The 19,432-nt window shown below is 32.2% G+C and overlaps 1 protein-coding gene across 1 annotated transcript in view; it reads left to right on the top strand.

The window, feature by feature from the left end:
- LOC130897462 (voltage-dependent calcium channel subunit alpha-2/delta-4) overlaps nucleotides 1–17,912 on the top strand; it is a 39,229-nt gene extending 21,317 nt beyond the window's left edge. Inside the window, exons 9-25 of the mRNA XM_057806339.1 lie at nucleotides 48–184; nucleotides 2,418–2,498; nucleotides 2,551–2,631; nucleotides 2,683–2,757; nucleotides 2,819–2,938; nucleotides 2,991–3,062; nucleotides 3,224–3,365; nucleotides 4,436–4,481; nucleotides 4,628–4,815; nucleotides 5,824–5,908; nucleotides 12,049–12,147; nucleotides 12,832–13,084; nucleotides 13,140–13,391; nucleotides 14,812–14,926; nucleotides 14,980–15,274; nucleotides 15,328–15,526; nucleotides 16,841–17,912. Coding sequence (XP_057662322.1) covers nucleotides 48–184; nucleotides 2,418–2,498; nucleotides 2,551–2,631; nucleotides 2,683–2,757; nucleotides 2,819–2,938; nucleotides 2,991–3,062; nucleotides 3,224–3,365; nucleotides 4,436–4,481; nucleotides 4,628–4,815; nucleotides 5,824–5,908; nucleotides 12,049–12,147; nucleotides 12,832–13,084; nucleotides 13,140–13,391; nucleotides 14,812–14,926; nucleotides 14,980–15,274; nucleotides 15,328–15,526; nucleotides 16,841–16,942 — 2,342 coding nt within the window. The 3' untranslated portion in view covers nucleotides 16,943–17,912. The remainder of the gene's footprint in view (nucleotides 1–47; nucleotides 185–2,417; nucleotides 2,499–2,550; nucleotides 2,632–2,682; nucleotides 2,758–2,818; nucleotides 2,939–2,990; nucleotides 3,063–3,223; nucleotides 3,366–4,435; nucleotides 4,482–4,627; nucleotides 4,816–5,823; nucleotides 5,909–12,048; nucleotides 12,148–12,831; nucleotides 13,085–13,139; nucleotides 13,392–14,811; nucleotides 14,927–14,979; nucleotides 15,275–15,327; nucleotides 15,527–16,840) is intronic.
- The last annotated feature ends 1,520 nt before the right edge of the window (nucleotides 17,913–19,432 follow it).

Genomic DNA, 19,432 nt, shown 5'->3' with positions numbered 1-19,432 from the left:
ATTCACACAAAAAAATATACAAATATATTTAATTCTACGAATTTCAGGGTACTATACTCGAATACAACATTATGATGAAATAAAAGAAAAAGTTTTGCATTATATAGAAGTAATGGCCAGACCAATGGTTATGTACCAATATGATCACCCTATATATTGGACACCTGCGTACGTTGGAGGCAGAGTAAGCTACTTTTATTTTAGCTCTTTAATTTGAACAGAGGTTGGAGGTTCCCTTTCCCTTACTCGTTACATAGTTACTTATATGTATATTAAGGTGTAGACGAACACAACAGTGAAATTGGATGAACACTGACTTTATTGACAGAAGTGTTTATATCTCTGACACAATGTTAGTTAACTTGAAAAAAAGTGAAGTACTAAAAAAGTCACTGCAAACCACGCAGCCGCGGTTATATTACTACTACTGTTATAATTTACGATAACACTGCTTTCACCTTGACAGTCACAACAATAGTCTTTCAAGTAAGAGGGCGCTTTATGAGGACGGTTGGATAGCCTGATATCAGTAGTGGGAGGCTCTGGAGCGGCCCCTGCAACTGGAACCTCTGGTGTTGGAGTCTGACTCAGGCCGGAACTTGAAGGTCTCCCCCGTTGAGTACGGTCAGAATCTGGATCATGAATAGGTTGAAAGTCATGTAGGTTTGGAGGATGAGCAGTCGAGGTAGGTTGCAAATCATCTCCCTCTGGTTCAGGGGCAAAGCGAACCTTCTTCTTTGGAATTACTGAACGCCGAAGCTGGTCAATGCGGCGCTTTATCTCCACTTGTTGATCGTCGAGCTGAACGATGTAGTGAAGTCTTCCAAGCTTCTTGAGAATGGTGCCAAATTTTCACTGATTCCGGTTGTTGGCGTAGTACCTCGACAACACGAGATAAACATTGCGCTATGAATGCTGATCAATTCGCACAGTTTCTAGCTACGTTCAAAGAGGAACAGAAGAAGCTACTGGACACGGTGATTCAACAATCAACTGCCGCTTCGACTGCCGCCGTTCAAGCGCCATTTCTGGTGATGGTCCTTGTCCTTCAGGTCAGTTCAATCTTGCTCTAATTCAATCCTTAGAACATTTCGACTCAAAGAAGGAATACTTCAAAATCTATCTTCAGAGATTCGAAAATTACACGAAGATGAAGAATATTTCAACCAAGTCTGAAATGTGTGCACAGTTGCTTTTGAATTTTGTAGATCCTTCGACTTATCAACTCCTCTCAAACACAGACTTTATTGACAGTAGTGTTTATATCTCTGTCACAATGTTAGATAACTTGAAAAAAAGTGAAGTACTGAAAAAGTCACTGCAAACTACGCAGATGCGGTATCATCACATTACTGTTCTAATTTCACGATAACACTGCTTTCACCTTGACAGTCACAACAATGTTCCAAAAGAAAATGAGAACATCAAAAAAATATATTCAAGCACTCCATCATTGCTCATCCCATTATTCTTTAAAAGGATCATATATATTTTTATTTGTGTTCTGGAGAGGAGTGACAGCATGCCATATGTTTCATTTTCATCTTCCCAAGCATTTCTACATCAAATTAGTGACACGATTGATTTACGAACAGACAAGCTCTAATTTTCGATGTCACTATATCATAATTATAGATAGAACTTTTGGGTCTCTTTTTTCGGAAAAGTTACCACATATCCTTAGTGCCTTTTCTTTTTTATATCTTTGAGTCCTATTGGGTTTTAGAATTCAGTCTCTTACACACTAGACCATGTTAAATCCCAAAAGGGATTTCTTTTAATTTTAATCAAAAGGAAATGTTGTAGCAATTGAAATAAATGGAGATTCGTGGGTGGGATAACGGTTAATTATGGTGCCTCAGGCAGTACTTCCCACCTAAATTCATAAATCTGTCATACACAGAGAGTCTTACATTGTCGTGAATAATCACTGTATTGACAATAAATTGCTGGATACTTTTCGATTGGTTCACTGGATCCAATTTTTCACAATAAACAGTTTGTTCTGGTTTTACCACTTCGAAATAAAAATTCAGCGTATACCTCACCAAACACACAGAAATGCCTTTTGGGAAGTAAAACCTGTTTCGCAGTACTTCTTGGTGGTTCGTTTGAAGAGTGCCTTTTCCGTTTCGGATTATCGTACAGTGATCAAGCGATCAAAAATTGGGCTACTACCATTGCGAAACTGAAAAAGCATGCAATGTCGGATATTTTCTTCTGGTATTTCATCCCAAATTGCAAAAAAGTCTTATATTCAATTATATAGAAGTGATCGAGTCACCATAACTTTTAACACGATTTCGAAGTACACAATAACAAATCACAAACAAATCGACATGTGCAGAGACGACATTACATTTCGGTATCTCTATATTTATTTAATTTCATGTTCTTAATTAATTGTTGAATTTTAGGCTGACAGTTTTTCTGATGACAAACGTGGACAACTTATGACTACTGTGACAACTCCAGTATTTGATCGAAGGAATCATTCTGTGAGTTTGCAAAATATTCTGAAATAAATTGATATTTATACATATTTTGTAGGTGCGTGTCGCAAATGTTTTAGGAGTAGTTGGTACAGACGTTTCCATAGATCAAATTAAGAAATTGGTTCCTTCATACAAAGTGAGTTATAGAATTTTTATATGAATTATCAATAATATATTTGAATTTTAGCTCGGAGTGAATGGTTATTCATTTATTGTTAATAACAACGGTCACGTATTATATCATCCTGATTTACGACCATTGGTAGGTTTTGTATGCAGTTGCAGTATATTATTTTATTTCAATGTTTATAATTCAATTATAGGAGAGTAATGATCTGTATGAAGATACATTGGAACCTAAATACGTATCTGTCGATTTGACAGAAGTGGAATTAGTAGAAAATGAAAACGGTCCTAGAGAAAATCATACCCTTCTTCTAGATGTGAGAATAAGACATTTATTTGTTTCAAATATTATTAATATTTTTTTTATAGCTCAGACATGATATGATTAATCAAAAAGAAGGAGAAATTGAGATCGGTATTAAAGTCCATTACGACAATATGGTAAATAAAAATAATTTCAATTCAATCATTTTTTAGACTCATTTTCTCTTGTCACATTATTGTCAATTAGCCACAATAATTTTTCTTCTAAATAATTTCATTTTTGATCGTATAGACTATAAATAATCAAAATCACTAATCCACACATTAATTCGTTTCAGAGACGAGTAACTACGAGGAGGAATAAATATTTTTATAATCCCATTGAGGGAACACCGTTTTCTTTAGGCCTTGCTATTCCGGAAGGATATGGCATGTATGAACTTTTGGCCGAACAAGAGATAAAGCATAGTCAAAAGAATGGTGAGAGAAAAAATAATTTCATTTGATCATGTTCAGTTTAAGAACTTTTAAAACTTTGTTTCCCTCCAAACATTTTTGATCACTCCATTGACACCCCTTGATTAAGACCATCCACTAGAGTAGAATAAAGATAGGGTGAAAACCAAAAAACAGGTTTTTCCTATTTTTCCACGTTATAAAAGATATCAAATATATAATCACCTCATTGGCACTCTCTTATGAAGACTTTTATTAGAGTACAAAAAAAGTAGGGTTTATACCAAAAAACACGTTTTTTCAATTTTTCTCTGTTGAAAACGATTTGAAACAAATAATCACCCCCCTCATCAAGATCTTTCAAGGTAGTGTCGAAACCGAAAAACACGTCGTACTAGATCTAGATCTCTAGATATTGCCAGTAATATCAAAAATCCTTAAAAAATATATAATATGTCAAATAAACTGAATGATTATCACAAGAAGTAATTAATTTAGAATCATTATCGTCTTGATCAATTTGTACAGCAATTACGAAAGTTTACAACAATGGATTTTCTAAGGAACTAAAAGTTTCATCAATACTAACATAGGGTTACTTTGAATATAATAATTCCACGTTCACAATGATATTTCAATATATAGCAATATGATGGCCATCAAAACTTTTTTATGAAATAAATTTATAACTTAAAATCCTTGTTTATTTTCTATTCTTAATTTTTTTCCCAAAATAGTTGCAGAGAAAAAGAAATATATGCCGCGATTTATAATTTTTTTAATAAATTGAGTGGAAAACAATAAATATGTAAAATGTAATATCATTCATAATAAATACTAAAAATAACTACATCTAGTCAAAATACATATTATGGATTGTCGTAAAAAAAACTCAATTTCGGTAACCTCCTTTCAAAAGGTGATATATCGGAAAAGGGTGGGCTGAGGAAATTTTGTTATAGGAAAGACCCTTCTTAATTTCTTACGAACAATCACCTGAATTCTGTCGTATAAATTTAGAATCACCCTATATATTATTATTTATGTTATGTTATCATTCAATACTTGAAATGATATTTATTATTATTTTGCAGTGAGTGACTATTTTAAGGGTGATAACTGGCGAGTCCATCCAGACTGGTGAGTATATTTGACACAATTTATTTCTATTTTATAGTCTATATTCGTATCTTCATTTTAAGGACTTAAATTTATATATTTTTATTGACGTACGATTTCTGTTACTCACTATGCAGTTTCATCAAAATATATATTTTTCATTCAAGGGTCTACTGCGAGTATACTAGTGGTACTTCAGGAGAACAGTGGTTCAAAACTGCCGAAGAAAGAGTACTGCATTTTCTTCTGAGAAGTCGTAGACCTGGTTGGAAATGGATGTCTTTACGACCCAGATCACCCTTACAGAGAGAACATCACCATACATCAACAAAACAAGACAAGGACGCTTACTATTGTAAGTATGGTTTTAGAAATTGCAAGATAACATTAAATATGTATAATAGGAAGATACTTTATATATATAGGGTGTCTAGAAACTCCATACACAAACTACAGATTAAAAATGAGATTGAATCTCAAAATAACATATTTTGTCTTTATTTAATAGACTCCCGCGAAAGAGGTCACTTTTTGGAGTACATTTTGTAAAAAACTGCTACTGGTTATTCCAAACTTGGTACATTACATAGGAATACCAATATTTTAGCTAATTTTTTCAACAACTTCCAATATTCTTTACTATTTATTCAACCCACGTGAGACGTTTGTGATAGCAATGAAAACATCTAAATGTAAACTCATACAATGTACCAAATTTGATATTTTTTAGGCATTTAGCTCCTTAGAAGAGAACCAGGGAGAGAAGCTCGTTGGTTTTGGTCGTTTTGATTTGGTTCGAAATTTTCTGATGTTGGATTTGTTTTTGGACAACTCCTTTGCAGGATGTGGGCTTTCTTCGCATGTGGAGTCCCGTGGTGGTATTTTTGGTAGCTCGGGAATAGGATTTGTTGGTTGGTTGGGATGTTTTTGAATGGAGCTTTTCCGCGTGTGGATTGCCGTGGGCTCATTTTTGGGTAGCTCTGGAATAAGATTTATTACTTCTGCAAAGTTTGGGTTGGAATGCTTTCAAATACAGATAGATAGAGGAGGATAGAGAAGTAAAAATATCTCGCTGAATAGATCTATCAGAAATCGCAGAAATTTTGCAACACTGACCAAGGTTAGATGAATCGAATATCTGTGGAGAGCGTTTGGCAGGAGAGAACTATATGTTTTAGTGGCTTATATTTTTGCGACTTAACCCTGTTGTCAAGGTTCTGCTTTTGTAAAAAGTCGTATTTGTCGAATTTATAGAAACTCAGGACGTAGTAGAAGAATGGCAAGTAAAACAGAAATAATTCTCGGTCATAAAGTATAAATATTTGCTTGATACGTTAATTTCTATGTTGTATTTTTGATTTAGGTGACAAGACATTATTACAGTCTTTAGTCTTGGACGCAATGGTAACTGAAGGTTTGGAAAAACATCCAGTGCGTTCTGACAAACAGTAAGTGTCAGAAAAATAACTTAAATAGCATGGTATCAAAGAATATTAATTTTTCTTTATGCACTTCCACATAATTGTTTAACTAATTAATTCTTTGCACATTAGCCCTATTGGCAACCTTATGGTACAATGGTATGGTACAAGGTAAAGATATTTTCTTGAGACAGAACCATTATATTTTCTTAGAGTGTACTGTAGATAGAGGGATTTAAAGATGATAGCCTATAAAATTTACTATTTTGGAACGTGTGATTCAACCAATTTAAAAATTAAATCAAACATGGCAACGTGTTCCATAGTAGTTTTTAAAAACAAATACGTAAACTTAAGAATGTTAAATTCCTCTGTACATCTAATTAACCTTTTATAATAAATTTTGCATATATTCATATATTCTCTAGTATTTACAAGTAATTAATAAAAAATATAGCGAATAAATTGATATAACAGCAATTCTGCTTGAATTTCAACTAGTACATCTCATTGCCCCAAGTAGGAAGAGATTCATTGATAAGTTTGAGCCCGCTTCTACTTGTCATTTGGCTATTGAAGCCGTTTTAGTACAGTATCTGTCAAAAACCTTGGGTCTTGATGAGCATTAAGTTTTGTTGTAAATTAAAAATAAATCACAAAAAAGTTCGTTCAATATTAAATTATGGGGACGAAGTTTACCTTCAAGGACTGTTTACAAATTGTATAACTTCCAAGTGGGAAGGAGATATTTTGAAGAAGATTAAATCAAATTTTAATTTACCTTGTTAGTTTGTTTCAAGTCAAATTAATTTTCGTATTTACTTCTTATATAAAAAACCTATACGTTTCTAAAGTTTTTCAACTCGTTCGTTTTTCAAAAAATGAAAACGTGACAACGCCATGTTTCCGTGCAGATAAAAACTAGAAACCAAAGACATTTCAAAAATCATTGTCACATTTTTTTGCGTAATAATGTTGGAATTACGTTGGACATATCTTATTTTTCACATTTTCAATTATATTCATAAATGAAAAATGCTATTTTTGCATGTCATCTGGTTTTTTCCAACATACTTTGATGTAAATAAATAGTTATTGGGTGTAAAGAACTCGTTTTTCGACGAATGTGAATGTTGTCGACAATCACATGACTCGAAAAAAGTCCGTTACATACGGATTGCATACAATATTTTTTCTACTAGCGAAAATACACAAGTTTAATGGTAACTTTTCTTATAAAATATATTATATGTTTATTAATATTTTGAACATTTTAATAAAGTTCAGAACAAATTAACAAAGCAAACAGACGACTTTGTATTATTAAAGCTAGAAATAGTAATTAAGTAGAAAAATAAAAAATGGCATTAACGCGACTTGAGCCTGGTACTACGTACTATAGCCACTACACTACGAAGACCTTAATAATACTTTTTTACGTACTACTGCTTAGTTAAAGTTTTACGCACTCGAAAGTGTGTGTAATACGTACATTATACAGTAGTATAATGTACGTATATACAGTAGTAGAAAAATAACGTTTTATTATTGTATATACATATTTTATTTTCCAATGTTCCAATTTGTTTTTTGAAATCTGTGGGTCAAACCCCTTGCCCTTCAAGCACCAGATAAATATTTCGGTTTTACGAACCTCACAATTATGAATTAAACTTATGCTGTACCTACTGTAATATACTGCGCTGTAATATGTATAAATTACTCAATGAAGAATATCATAAAAAGACCCAAGAAGATATTCCATAATTACAGAGACTCTGCAATTAATCAACAAATAATTTGTGGGATGCCTCAAAAGTTTAAAAGTTTGTTCCAATTTATTCTTATTTGATAACCTCATGAGTGTCGAGCCCATAGTTTTCGGTCACAAAGCTCCTAATAAATTGGAAAAGTGTTCATATTTTTATTTTTCAGAAATTATGATCTAGAAAATTCCAAGCGACGCAAAACATTGGCATTATTTTAAATAAGAAAACGTAAATAAAAATAACACGTAGAGAACTAAAACAAACAACATATTTTTGTAAACATGTTTTAATCAATATTTTTCAGTATCAATAGGAATAATTTAAAATAAGCGAGGCTGAATAATTCAATTGGTTCATTCATTAATTTGTTCATTCAGTTTAAATGTAATGAATAAGATGTTTTTAAAAATAGATTTCAGTAAAATTACTTACGTATATTATTTTATATAATTGAATCATTAAGTTTACGTATTTAGTAAAGTGGATTTTTTTGTGGGTCTTGAAAATATATGCGCCGAACCAATGGCAACATTGACAATATTATTAAAATGAACCGAGACAAAGACGACTCGCTCGTACGTCTAGCTCAATAGTCCGATCAAATTTGGTTATAAATTTTCTCCTGGAATAGCAATGATTTATGATATATAAGATTCTAAAGTGGAAATAAATTTTTGGTTTACTAAATTCGAAAAAACCTTTTAATTACGTTCATATTTTCGACATACCTGTATACAATCATTTACACTCATATTCTGTATATTGATCATTCTGTATAAACTTACTAAATTTTGTATTATATCGGGATTAATTAGCGATATATAGGGTTGAAATTTGAAATCAAATGTCTGCCTTCCAAAATTCAAAAATCTGTATCAATGGGTGATATAGAATCAAAATTAAAGGTAAGAATCGTAAAAAAATGCATGGCCGTCAATATTTCCTAAAAAAAATAGTGTAAAGACGATAAATCTGACGAATTGGTTGGCCACTCTTTTTCCAATCGTTCTATTTTGATAAACATAAACATTCAAACGAGGAAATTTATTTTCCTTATTATTATAAGGTTTTCTTTGTTGAATTAATGATGATAAAAAACTAGGAATTTATACAGAAAGTACTTTTTATAAATATATGTTAATACGAGATTTTGTAATGATATAAACCTAACAAAAATGTAAATATTAACAAGTTATGTGAATATTTACATTTAGGAATATTCAATACTTTAAAGGGTGGTAACTATCTTTCTGAATCCATTCGAATAAGTTTTTTGCAAAAAAGGGTTCGATTCAGTGATGATATATGAAAAATAAGTGACATTTAACTAGTTTTGATCGAAATTATTGATACTAAAAAAATATGACCATTTCTGGTGATTTAATCAAGTGGTTCCTTTTTATTACTTTTATTGCTAATAATAAACTCCACACCCCATAGCTGCAGCCCTATGTTGAAAGCATTTCAAGGTCGTTTTGTTCTTTCTCGGATTGTATACATAAATTAGTAGGCATTGTAAATTATTTGGCGACTTTTTCAGAGCTATTCATGGTTTTTTGTTAGAAATAGACAAAATAAATAAGATAAAATATAAACTATTTTCGCACATTTGAATAACAATAAATCTTTAAATCATGGCGTGAAATACTAAGAGGAATAAAAAACAAACTAAATACTAATATTCGAATACGATATTTTCACTTCTATAATCGTGGTGTATCAATTTTGAATGATGATGATGTTTTTATGGTTTACTACAAACATTCAATGTGCTCGGCGCTTATATTTGATTCATAACCCATCATAAAATCTACTTAACTCCACTGTATAACATTTTGAAAGGGTCTTATTTACATTTCTTGGCAAAATATAATTGAATACTTAAAGCTAACCAGGATGTAGTAAGTATATTATATAAATCCGTGAAAAAGTGATTATAAACGATTATTTTTTTATATAAAAGTGAAATCAATCAATTAAAATAAAAAAAGGTCTGATATTAAGTAACTGAATAAGAATGAAGTTTGTGCAACGTTTATCAAATTATTTACGTATAAAATAACAAAGTTCCTATTAATTTCTTACAAAAATTTATTTATTTCAATCATTTTATTAATATTCATATAATTTATAACATGATTAGTAATAGTGGAGGGCGAAATTAGACAATTTTATTATAAATCACATTGATCAATAAATCCCTGGTCCTGTCAACAAGTTTTCATTTCATCCATCCAGGTAGTTTCCTTGGAGTTGATACAACGATTGTTTTCTAGCCTCAAAATAGATCTGTGTTTCTGCTATCACTTCCTCCACTGAGAGGCATTTCTTCTCTTCTTCGGGGTCGCTGGGGAGAGATCTGGAAAATATGGTGGCTGCGAGAGAAATTCGAAGTTCAATTTATTGATTTTTACTATCGCTTTCGTCATTTTGAAACAGTGCGTTTTCTTGGCATTAATCTTCTCCACTATTCTTCTCCACTCCCTTCTATCATTTGTATTCCATTGAATCCTTCTTACCCCATATATATTCCGCTTGACTTCTTGTAGCCATTTTTCTTTGAACCTCCAGCACCACTTACATAATTTTTTGCTATGATAATTTGGCAATGTATAGTGTTAGTCAGTGTTGATTGTTTTTCCTTTTCACATATAGTCCACATGTAAAAGTCATGTGTATCCAAAGATACAGAGAACATATTCCTCCAATCCGATTGTTGCCTTTTCGTTCGCTGGTGGAGAGTTTTGAAGGGTTTAGTCATGTCAGATGACTGCCGTTTTGGTTCAAGTGAGTAGAGGTTTATATTTGTTAGTGCTACCGTTTTTCCAGAAGTCTTGAATATTGTTGGTTATACGACTAGGATTAAACTCCGTATACCAGTTGATTTTCTTGGAAAATAATCACCATATCACTTTCCGCAACAAAACTTTGTCCCAACAGTATCTTTTCTGGTTAAAAATACTTTTCCACATTGTATAATAAAACTCATATGTTTTTTACTTTAAAGAATTCTAAAAAACAAACTATTGGAGGGAATGTAAGGATATTCAACAGCTGTTGTTAAAAATGAAGTATTTCGATGTAAAAATCGAATTTTTAGCGACCTCTATCTGTTGTTGTTCAAGGTGTCATATACACTGCGACCCAAAGAATCTATTGTGACTTCATTGCGTAATACCTGGGACTTATTGATCGATGACTTATGTACCGAAATATTTAATATAAAAAAGACTATTACTATGTAATTTGTTAATTTTATTTACAATTAAGAAATTTTCATTCTATTCCTTTCATACAATCTATACATGAATTTTTTGCTTAACAGAATGTCAAAAAATTACCGGGTATTGGTTAATTATCCATCCAAATTTATTTGGAGTGTATTTGAACGAAAGTAGGAATTTCACGCTACCAAATAATAAATACTTGTCTTTTGTTGATTAAAAATTAGAGGTATTCTAGATATTGGAAGATACCAAAGACCAGAGGAATATAAGGAATATATTGTTTCATAAGATGTTCACATTTTAGTCAGAATATTCTCAAAATGTGTGAATACGAGGTGTGTCTCTTAAATAACGAGACTAGCGCTGCTACAGAAAAAGTTCGCGTGAGCGACTGTCAGCTGTTTAGGTTGAAACCCACCCTTACGAATGCGCGATGTCTAACGTGTCTGTAGACAAACCAGTGCAGCCGTCGCCTTAGTTTGTATAGGGGCTGTAGATACTCCACATGAAACTTGGAAAAACTGCAATTGAAACTTATAATTTATCGAAACAAATGTTTGTCACGATTACTAAATTTATAGGAATTGATAAAGAATGTTTGCGGCAAATTTTGAGATACGAAAAGTGTGTGGAAAACAGAATCCTAAAATCCTCACATTTGAACAACAAGAAGCTCGCAAAAATATTTGTACATATTGATAGTTTCAAAGCGATTGAATGTTGGCTCTTTTACCAAGATTTGAATCTGTTGAAGCTGCGTCCTGAAGGAACTGATGACAAAAAACTTCATGCACTCTTGTGCACAATGGAACATTTGCTTGGAGCGATGTAGGAGTGAAGGTGGGGTATATATTGAAGATGATAATGAATAAATATACATATTCAAAATAAAATATTTTATACGACCAGTCTGGTTATTTAATAGCCATCCACACCTCGTACATAATATTATTATATATGTTTACATTAGTGATATCAAATTTACTGACTGACAATAAACAAATTGTCATACAATGCTAAGCCATCCCTAATAACTATACGAAGAATTTTTAAATGACCAAATCCCAGTAAATTCTTGGCTGTAAAGCGTATTCCTTCCAAATAAAATATTACATACTTCCCTTCTCAAAATGACAGTTTATTTCCGTTATAACAAATGAATATTTTGCAGTCAAGGATACGAAATATTTGGATCTACCTTGTCTTTCGTTGCAACTAGAAGTGGTTTATTACGATGGACCAATTTAACAGACATCAAATCTAATGAACCGTGAGTATTTAGTAGCTCTTCACATAAATAATATCAATAAAATATCAAATGATATTTTTCAAACTTATCCATTATTTTTAAAAGTTTTGTTTCCTTGAAGTTATTTTTCGATTAATCTAGAACCCTGTCAAAATGCAGTGTATTCATTATATCTGCTAGCCAAAGCAATAAAACCAAATGAACAGAATGAACAAAGCAATAAAATGTGAGGTAACAACAGATAAGTAAGACTCCTGATTCTATGATGCATTTCAAAATGAAAAAAACCAGAACCTTAAACTATTTTTTCGACATTACTCCTGTGATTTTCTATTTATGTTTTATAGCTTATAACATGTTTCTTTATACCACTCTATAAAACAGTCTCTTTTGCATTCAACCATAAGGTAACGTATTCTTTCAGCTCGATGTCGGAGCTGTAGATTTCTTAGTACTCAATAGATCATCGTCATTTCTCCTTAACTCCACAGATTTGTAATAAATTTCCCTGTAATTTTAACGTTACCTGCATTCGGAAAACGAATTATTGATCGAATTTCACCAGCGGCTTGATTTACTAATCGACCTGGTCGTTTCAAATATGATGTACGAGCTTAAAATGGCGCATGTTGTTTGGCTCGTTACTTAACATATTTACCTCGTACGTTGTCAACAACACTACAAGAATTCGAAATGTTTTTGCAGTCACTTCAGCGAGAACAACGTTCGAGCTATGGACGAGACTTGGTATAAAAGAGCTGTGGACCAGCATTCAATAGAACCTGAAAGTTTCGTTTTTTCTGTACCTTTTGATATTGGATCATATGGAAAACCATTAATAACAGCAACACACGCTGTTTTCGTCGAGCATAATGGTCACAGAGCACCAGCGGCTGTAGTAGGATTACAATATCAGCATTCCACTCTAGCATCTCACTTTTTTAATATAACTTCGAAAGTACGTAGTTTCTTAATGTTTCCTTTAATACGATAATAAATTTTTGTATTTTTAGTGTACAGGCTCGAATACTTGTAAAAAAACGTGCGCTAGTGATAAATTAGACTGTTACGTTTTGGATAACAACGGATTTGTAATTATTTCTGAAGATACTGAAGATACTGGTCGATTCTTCGGCCAAATAGATGGAACAATAATGGATTCTCTCGTTCAAGATAGAATTTACGTTAAAATTCCAGTATACGATTATCAAGGAGCTTGCTCCAATAGTAAATTTCACTTCAGTGGTAGCTCAAATCAAATTTCAGTGAGTATTCTTCCTTGAACAGGTGTATTCGAAAACTATACATGAATATTTATCAGATTCTATATGGCATGAGGCGTGCGCTATAGCCTCGATAGTGATCAGGCGGTTCTTAAACTTGACTTTCAGTTTACCGTTGCAGCTGACGTTTACTGTTAGAAAATTAAAAACATTGATATACATAAGACCATTCCTAGTTGCCATTTACCGATCAGTCTGCCGTTGGTGATTTTCAAACTAAAATTTTATCTTTTTCCGTCGACCATTCATAGCAACTTTCGTAGAAATAAAAAACAGCCAATCAAATCAATTTGCGTTTGTCACGTGGTTTTGACGTATAATTTTGGAGCTTGATGTTTGGGTTATTTCTATTTCTGTTTGTATCTTTATAGCTTTGCGTATTTTCTCTTCGTTATATTCCATAGTATCGTCCATATATACTGGATTACAAACAAAAATACAAAAATATCACGAAAATAAAAAGTAGTACACACGTCAAAAATAATTACAGAATTTTTAGGTTAAAGGCAGCAACGTCAAGTTTATGAATAGGGTGTAGAATTTGCTACGAACATCAAACGGCAGACGTCACCCGCAAACGGTATCGACAAACGGAAAGTCGAATTTATGAATCGGCCTACACTCCGAATTTGACAGCTTTCTTCCTCAATAGGTACTTGAGTTGAAACTACTATTTCTAGAATCTTCATGATCATGATCAAATTAATTATTATTTGGGGTCGATCTAGCGGAAAAAACGTAATTTCAGATGCAATTATTATTTTGTATAAGAGATATTGCGACATGAAATATCTAATATTTCATAATTCATATCATATCAAATAGATCCATCGTGAGAAAGTTAGTGGACCCATATTTACACTTTTAAGGCTCTTGCCATTGGAAAGTTCAATTTGAACAGGAACTACTGGAAAAGAGATATAGTGACTTCTAGTACACAGAAGTATACATGGAAACGAAGAAGCTAATAAGTGGCGACACTCGAGACTGTTCTTCGGAAACTATTACCGTGAAAGATGTAGTAAATACATCGAACTAAGCAGGAAATAACTTACGCATTCTTACAGGTTTTGTGGAGAAGAATAGAAAAGAGATCAATGCTCTGGGACTGTACGAAGAGCTCTAGCATATTTGTCCAACCTAGCTCTTGCAAAGAGCTGTTTCAAGCTTCAGTGCATCTAAATACCTCTAATAACTCAGTTTAAGTTAGTCACAATGGTGAAAAAGTTCAAATAAACTCGTTAGAGCTTAGTAAAACTGTATTTGCTGTAATTCGCTTACCGGTTTAGGTCTTGCTGCAGATGTAATTCAGAATTTGACGCGTCATTAGGTTCGGAAAAATGAAAGTTTTGACAAGAATATAAAAACATATTTAGTCAACAGATTGATATATTTGTTTTAGATATTTAAACCTATAAAGACTGCCCTCGCTATTCTTCTACAAACATTGCTTGTGCTGTTCTCAAAAATTAGCACTGTGTACTCCACGGCTCTAGCTTATAATCGCGAGGATACAGGTGAGTCATATTGTGTTTCTCAGTATCATCTTAATTGGATTCGTTTTAAATAGATGACATGGTGGATATTTATTCCGACTACGATATCGAGCAGTATCCAACTGAAGAAGACACACCAGACGAATTAGATCCAATATTTTCTCCTCCTTCTAATACTTACTCTCCATCCTTCATACCACCATACGAATCTGATCCAATGGAAGGAGTAGATATGGGACAGTTCGGAGTTAGACCATGTGATCGTAAAGTAGACTTGTATATTTTACAACCAGAAAAGTTGAATACTAGTGGCCAAAGCAATCCTTTAAAAGGAAAGCTCACTAACTGTCATAGTAGCGGCTGTGAAAGGTAATTTGAATGAATTTTAAATATTTGACGACGTTTTAATTATTCATTTCCAGACCATTTAGTGTACAAAAGATACCACATAGTAATTTGATTTTGCTGGTGGTAGATACCGTATGTTCATGTGGTAGTAAACAATTAAGTATTATACCTCAAGAGATTAGTTATGAAAATAAAAATGGAGGATGTTTACATAAGCCAAAAGATAGTTTGTACAGGAAAAGACCACCAAAATGTATCAATTATCATCCCGAGGTAAGATAATTATCGATTAAATACGAATTGAATAAATCACATGTGGTTTAACTACTAATCAAAATTAGTACTTTATATAAAACAGCTCATTATATTTGACGTAAAATATATTTTAAGGGCTTATAGATTCGTCAATTATAATAACGTTTAGCAAGCTTCTTGAGACCTGGTTTAAAACCATTTCTTGGGGTTAGATGGGTCAGGTTACTAAGAAAGAAGCTGTTATGATAAGAAGACTCATTTTTTAATCACATCAAACTTATTCATTGTGATTTGATATCTTTAGAGAGTCTGCATTATCAGGTGCCTATGACTATTTCGGTTTAATATTAAAGACACAGTCAACTGCTTCATAGAAATCAACAAAGCCTTTGAATTCCTGTGGCAAAAAATATAATCTGATATATTTTATTTGTTGTAATGATATTTTACGAGATTCTATTTTTTTGTTAATGTATAATGAAGAAAGTAAGATTTGGACATAGGCTGGATTTACAAAAGGGCTAAATGGGCTATACCTAAGGGCAACAGAATTCTGGGGGCTAAAAATTAACAAATTTTTCTAGCAATTTGCTATTAAAATAGAATTTTTTCATTACATATTCCTTTTTTTAAAATATGTGCAAATTACAAAATAATATATTTGAGATGACGCAAATTCTAAATCTAATTATTTGTCAAATATTTAATGATGTGACATATAATATTTTCTGGTAAAAACAATATCAGAATCTTTGATGTTAACAATTCAACCCATTAGATCTTAGTTTTATTATTACAAACTCTGTATGGCATCGACCCGCCCCGCCTCGGTACCAAGGTAAGTTGTCGTCAAGGGGAGTGGAGGGGTGTTGTGCCAAATTGTGGATAGCCTAGAGGCGGCAAATCCTCGAATCGGCCTCTGCATATAGGTATACTTTTAATAATTAGTTTGAAAATCTGCTATTGAGTAAAGTTCAAATTCATTATCCTGGATACTCACGTACAATGTGATAAAGTTAAAATATTGAAAAATGCTTGTAATGATATGAAAAAATAGTTAAAATGTAAATAAACATAGAATTAAAGCAGGGTGGTAAAATTTCAAACGCCCTTATATTATGTTATTACCAATTCATGCCATATTATTAAATATTTCTCTTTTTATTGAATTATGTGTTATAATTAAGAGAGAAATGAAAAAAATCTATCTAAATAGAGTTAAATGAAGTGTGATATTTTTGATTTTCTATAGCGGCCGAAATATAGAGGGTGTTACGTTTTCAAATTGATACCTTATATGTTGTGATGGTAATTAAATTATTTTTATTTCAGGAAACGGAGATTCATATCTGCGGGAAGTCATCGATGATATCTTTTAACACTTTCGCATTGTTGTTAGGTTTTGCAAATTGCCTTGCCGCTTTTCTATCGTGATTGAATCCACATCAACTTTAGGTTTATCACAAATAATGACTATGGCGTTCTGATAGCATAACGCCAAGTATAATTTATACTAGTTATAAATTTATTACGTAAACTCATTTGCGAATAGGTTAAGTAGGTAACGTTTTTATATTGATAAAGTCAAATGGTAATAGTTAAATTTTTAATATAATTTATAAGATAGAGAAGTAATTTTTGATGTACATATCAAAAGTTGTAGGCAGTGATTTTTCGAAACGATATATATTTTTGAAAAAACACTTCAGGTTCCAAATTTTTAAAAACTTCTTACTGTTAACTTCTTATAAATATGTGAAAAGAAAAAGTGTTTCTGTACAATTTTTAATACTTTATTTGGCAATGCTTAACAATACTCTTATCGCCCTTAGAAATGTCTAATCATGCTTCCTTTTCCAATAATTTTACCTTCTCATTTGTTCAAATGATTCCATGATTTTACTCACATTTTTCTACAATGCAGTATCTCTTTGCTTTTACGTTTTAAATCCTTTTTATAGTACCAGCTAAAACAACGATACCTGTACAAATTGAATTTTTCGAGAATTTGATTACTATACAAGACCGAAACCAAAATTGACCGCGGATGTTTGTGGAGGCTGAAATTGTACTAGAAAAGGAGGAGCAAAGTTTCTTCTGCGGAATCCATGTTTCAAATACTTTTAACATATTGTTTTAATGTATGAAATCGCGTTGTAGTCGACTATAAAATTCAATCATAAATCGGCCACAAATAAATCGTTGTTGATTGGTCCAGCGGCAAATCGCAGTGGTATCGACCGCCAACCTGTCTTCAGAATGATTTTTTACAACCAGCTTTGAAGCTAGCCAACTTGATGAAACTGGACTAGTTTGTTATCAGATAGTAAGCTTAAGCACGTGATAGTATCAAAACCAATTGAAAGATTTATTTTTAATTCACATTTATATTGAGAAAGTCAAAGAGATGAAGAAAAACAGCCTATTTGGGTCATATACTAAGGTCCAAAGTACCGTCTTCTTCAACTCATACTTGAGGGTAAGATAGATGGTAAGCGGCAGCCGGAAGGAAGCAAATGTCTTGGTTGAGGAACTTGAGAGAGTAGACAGGCCTGTGTAATATATTAGATCTGGTTCACACAACGGTAGGCAGAGAAGCCTACGAAAATGTAATCGTCAACATCCAATAATAGTAGTTAGCTATCAGAAGAAGACGATAAACACTAATTATGTCATCTACTAGGTGCTAATATATTTTCTTTAGTGTTTGTTTTAGCTGGTGTTTGGTCATGATTTCCAAGAGAAGTATTGTAGATTTTCGAACGAGTAATTCGCAGTTTTAGCCGTTAATAATTTTCGCTAGTGTGCATTTTTTATATCATTGATCACAGTTGGACTGTTATGTTATTAAACTACTGGTTTGAATTTTATATTTAGATTATTTATCAATGAAGTATCGATTATTTTATATTCAATGTATCTATCTATCAATTGAATTGGACACTAGAAGTATGCGATATTTAAATCTTCAGGTATTTTCTCTAATGAAAATAATCGTATTTGTTTTCAATTTTACATATCAAAATTTTCAAATAAAATAATTAATTCACAGTTATACGAGCTAATTCATATAACAGACAATAAGGGCTTGTCGTTTATGATTCTCTTCATGTATGAGCATTGTACATATTATATAATAATGAGAAATGTAAAGTTTATATCTTTTGACTTTTTGTGAACATTTATGTAGTACGTTTTGATATGAAATAGGTTGTTTTCAGGCGAGCGCCTTTTTGCCTCAGCAAAGGTCGAGCGTTTGTGATTGATGGCTCGATTTACAGAACATATCCCAAGACTAAATGCAAACTTAGTTATTATTCAGTGGAAACAACATAGCGGATATTCGATGCCAGTGCCCTCGATGTACGTGGCAGAACTAATGTATTTTCGCGGTTCATTTGAATTTACAACACGGAATATCTACTCTCTGTAAACATAAACCAAGAATTTGCAAAATAAATCAGCCTTCTATGATAAACAGAAGAAAATTTTTATCTCACATGATTCCATCAGCTAATATCATTATGTCCTCTACAACTGTTAAGCTTTTCATAATGAAAGCCTGTAGACAGAGGAATGTCATCAAAAATAATATACAGTAGCGATCAAGTCCATGCATTTCATTTACTTGGAGCTTCAATTGTTCCTTCATAGTACCATTGATACCAGTTTCAAAAGGAATTTCTTTTAGTGCTAAAACTGAAGGCATCTGAAAATAATTTGATAAATACCTATACCTATACTATGCTAACCGCAACGTATTTTCTACATTATAAGGGGTGATGGAAGTCATTTTAGTCATATTTTCGTTTTTCTTCCGATATGATTAAACACACAAATAATTTCTGTAGTTGAGGGAATGGATTCCTAGTAACTTTAAGAAACAGCAACTATTTATAAAGACTGTTTTTCATACCCATGAGA

The sequence above is a fragment of the Diorhabda carinulata genome, chromosome 1 (assembly GCF_026250575.1).
Source record: "Diorhabda carinulata isolate Delta chromosome 1, icDioCari1.1, whole genome shotgun sequence".
Classification (NCBI taxonomy): Eukaryota; Metazoa; Arthropoda; class Insecta; order Coleoptera; family Chrysomelidae; genus Diorhabda; species Diorhabda carinulata.
This window is presented reverse-complemented; position numbering and strand designations above follow the sequence as displayed.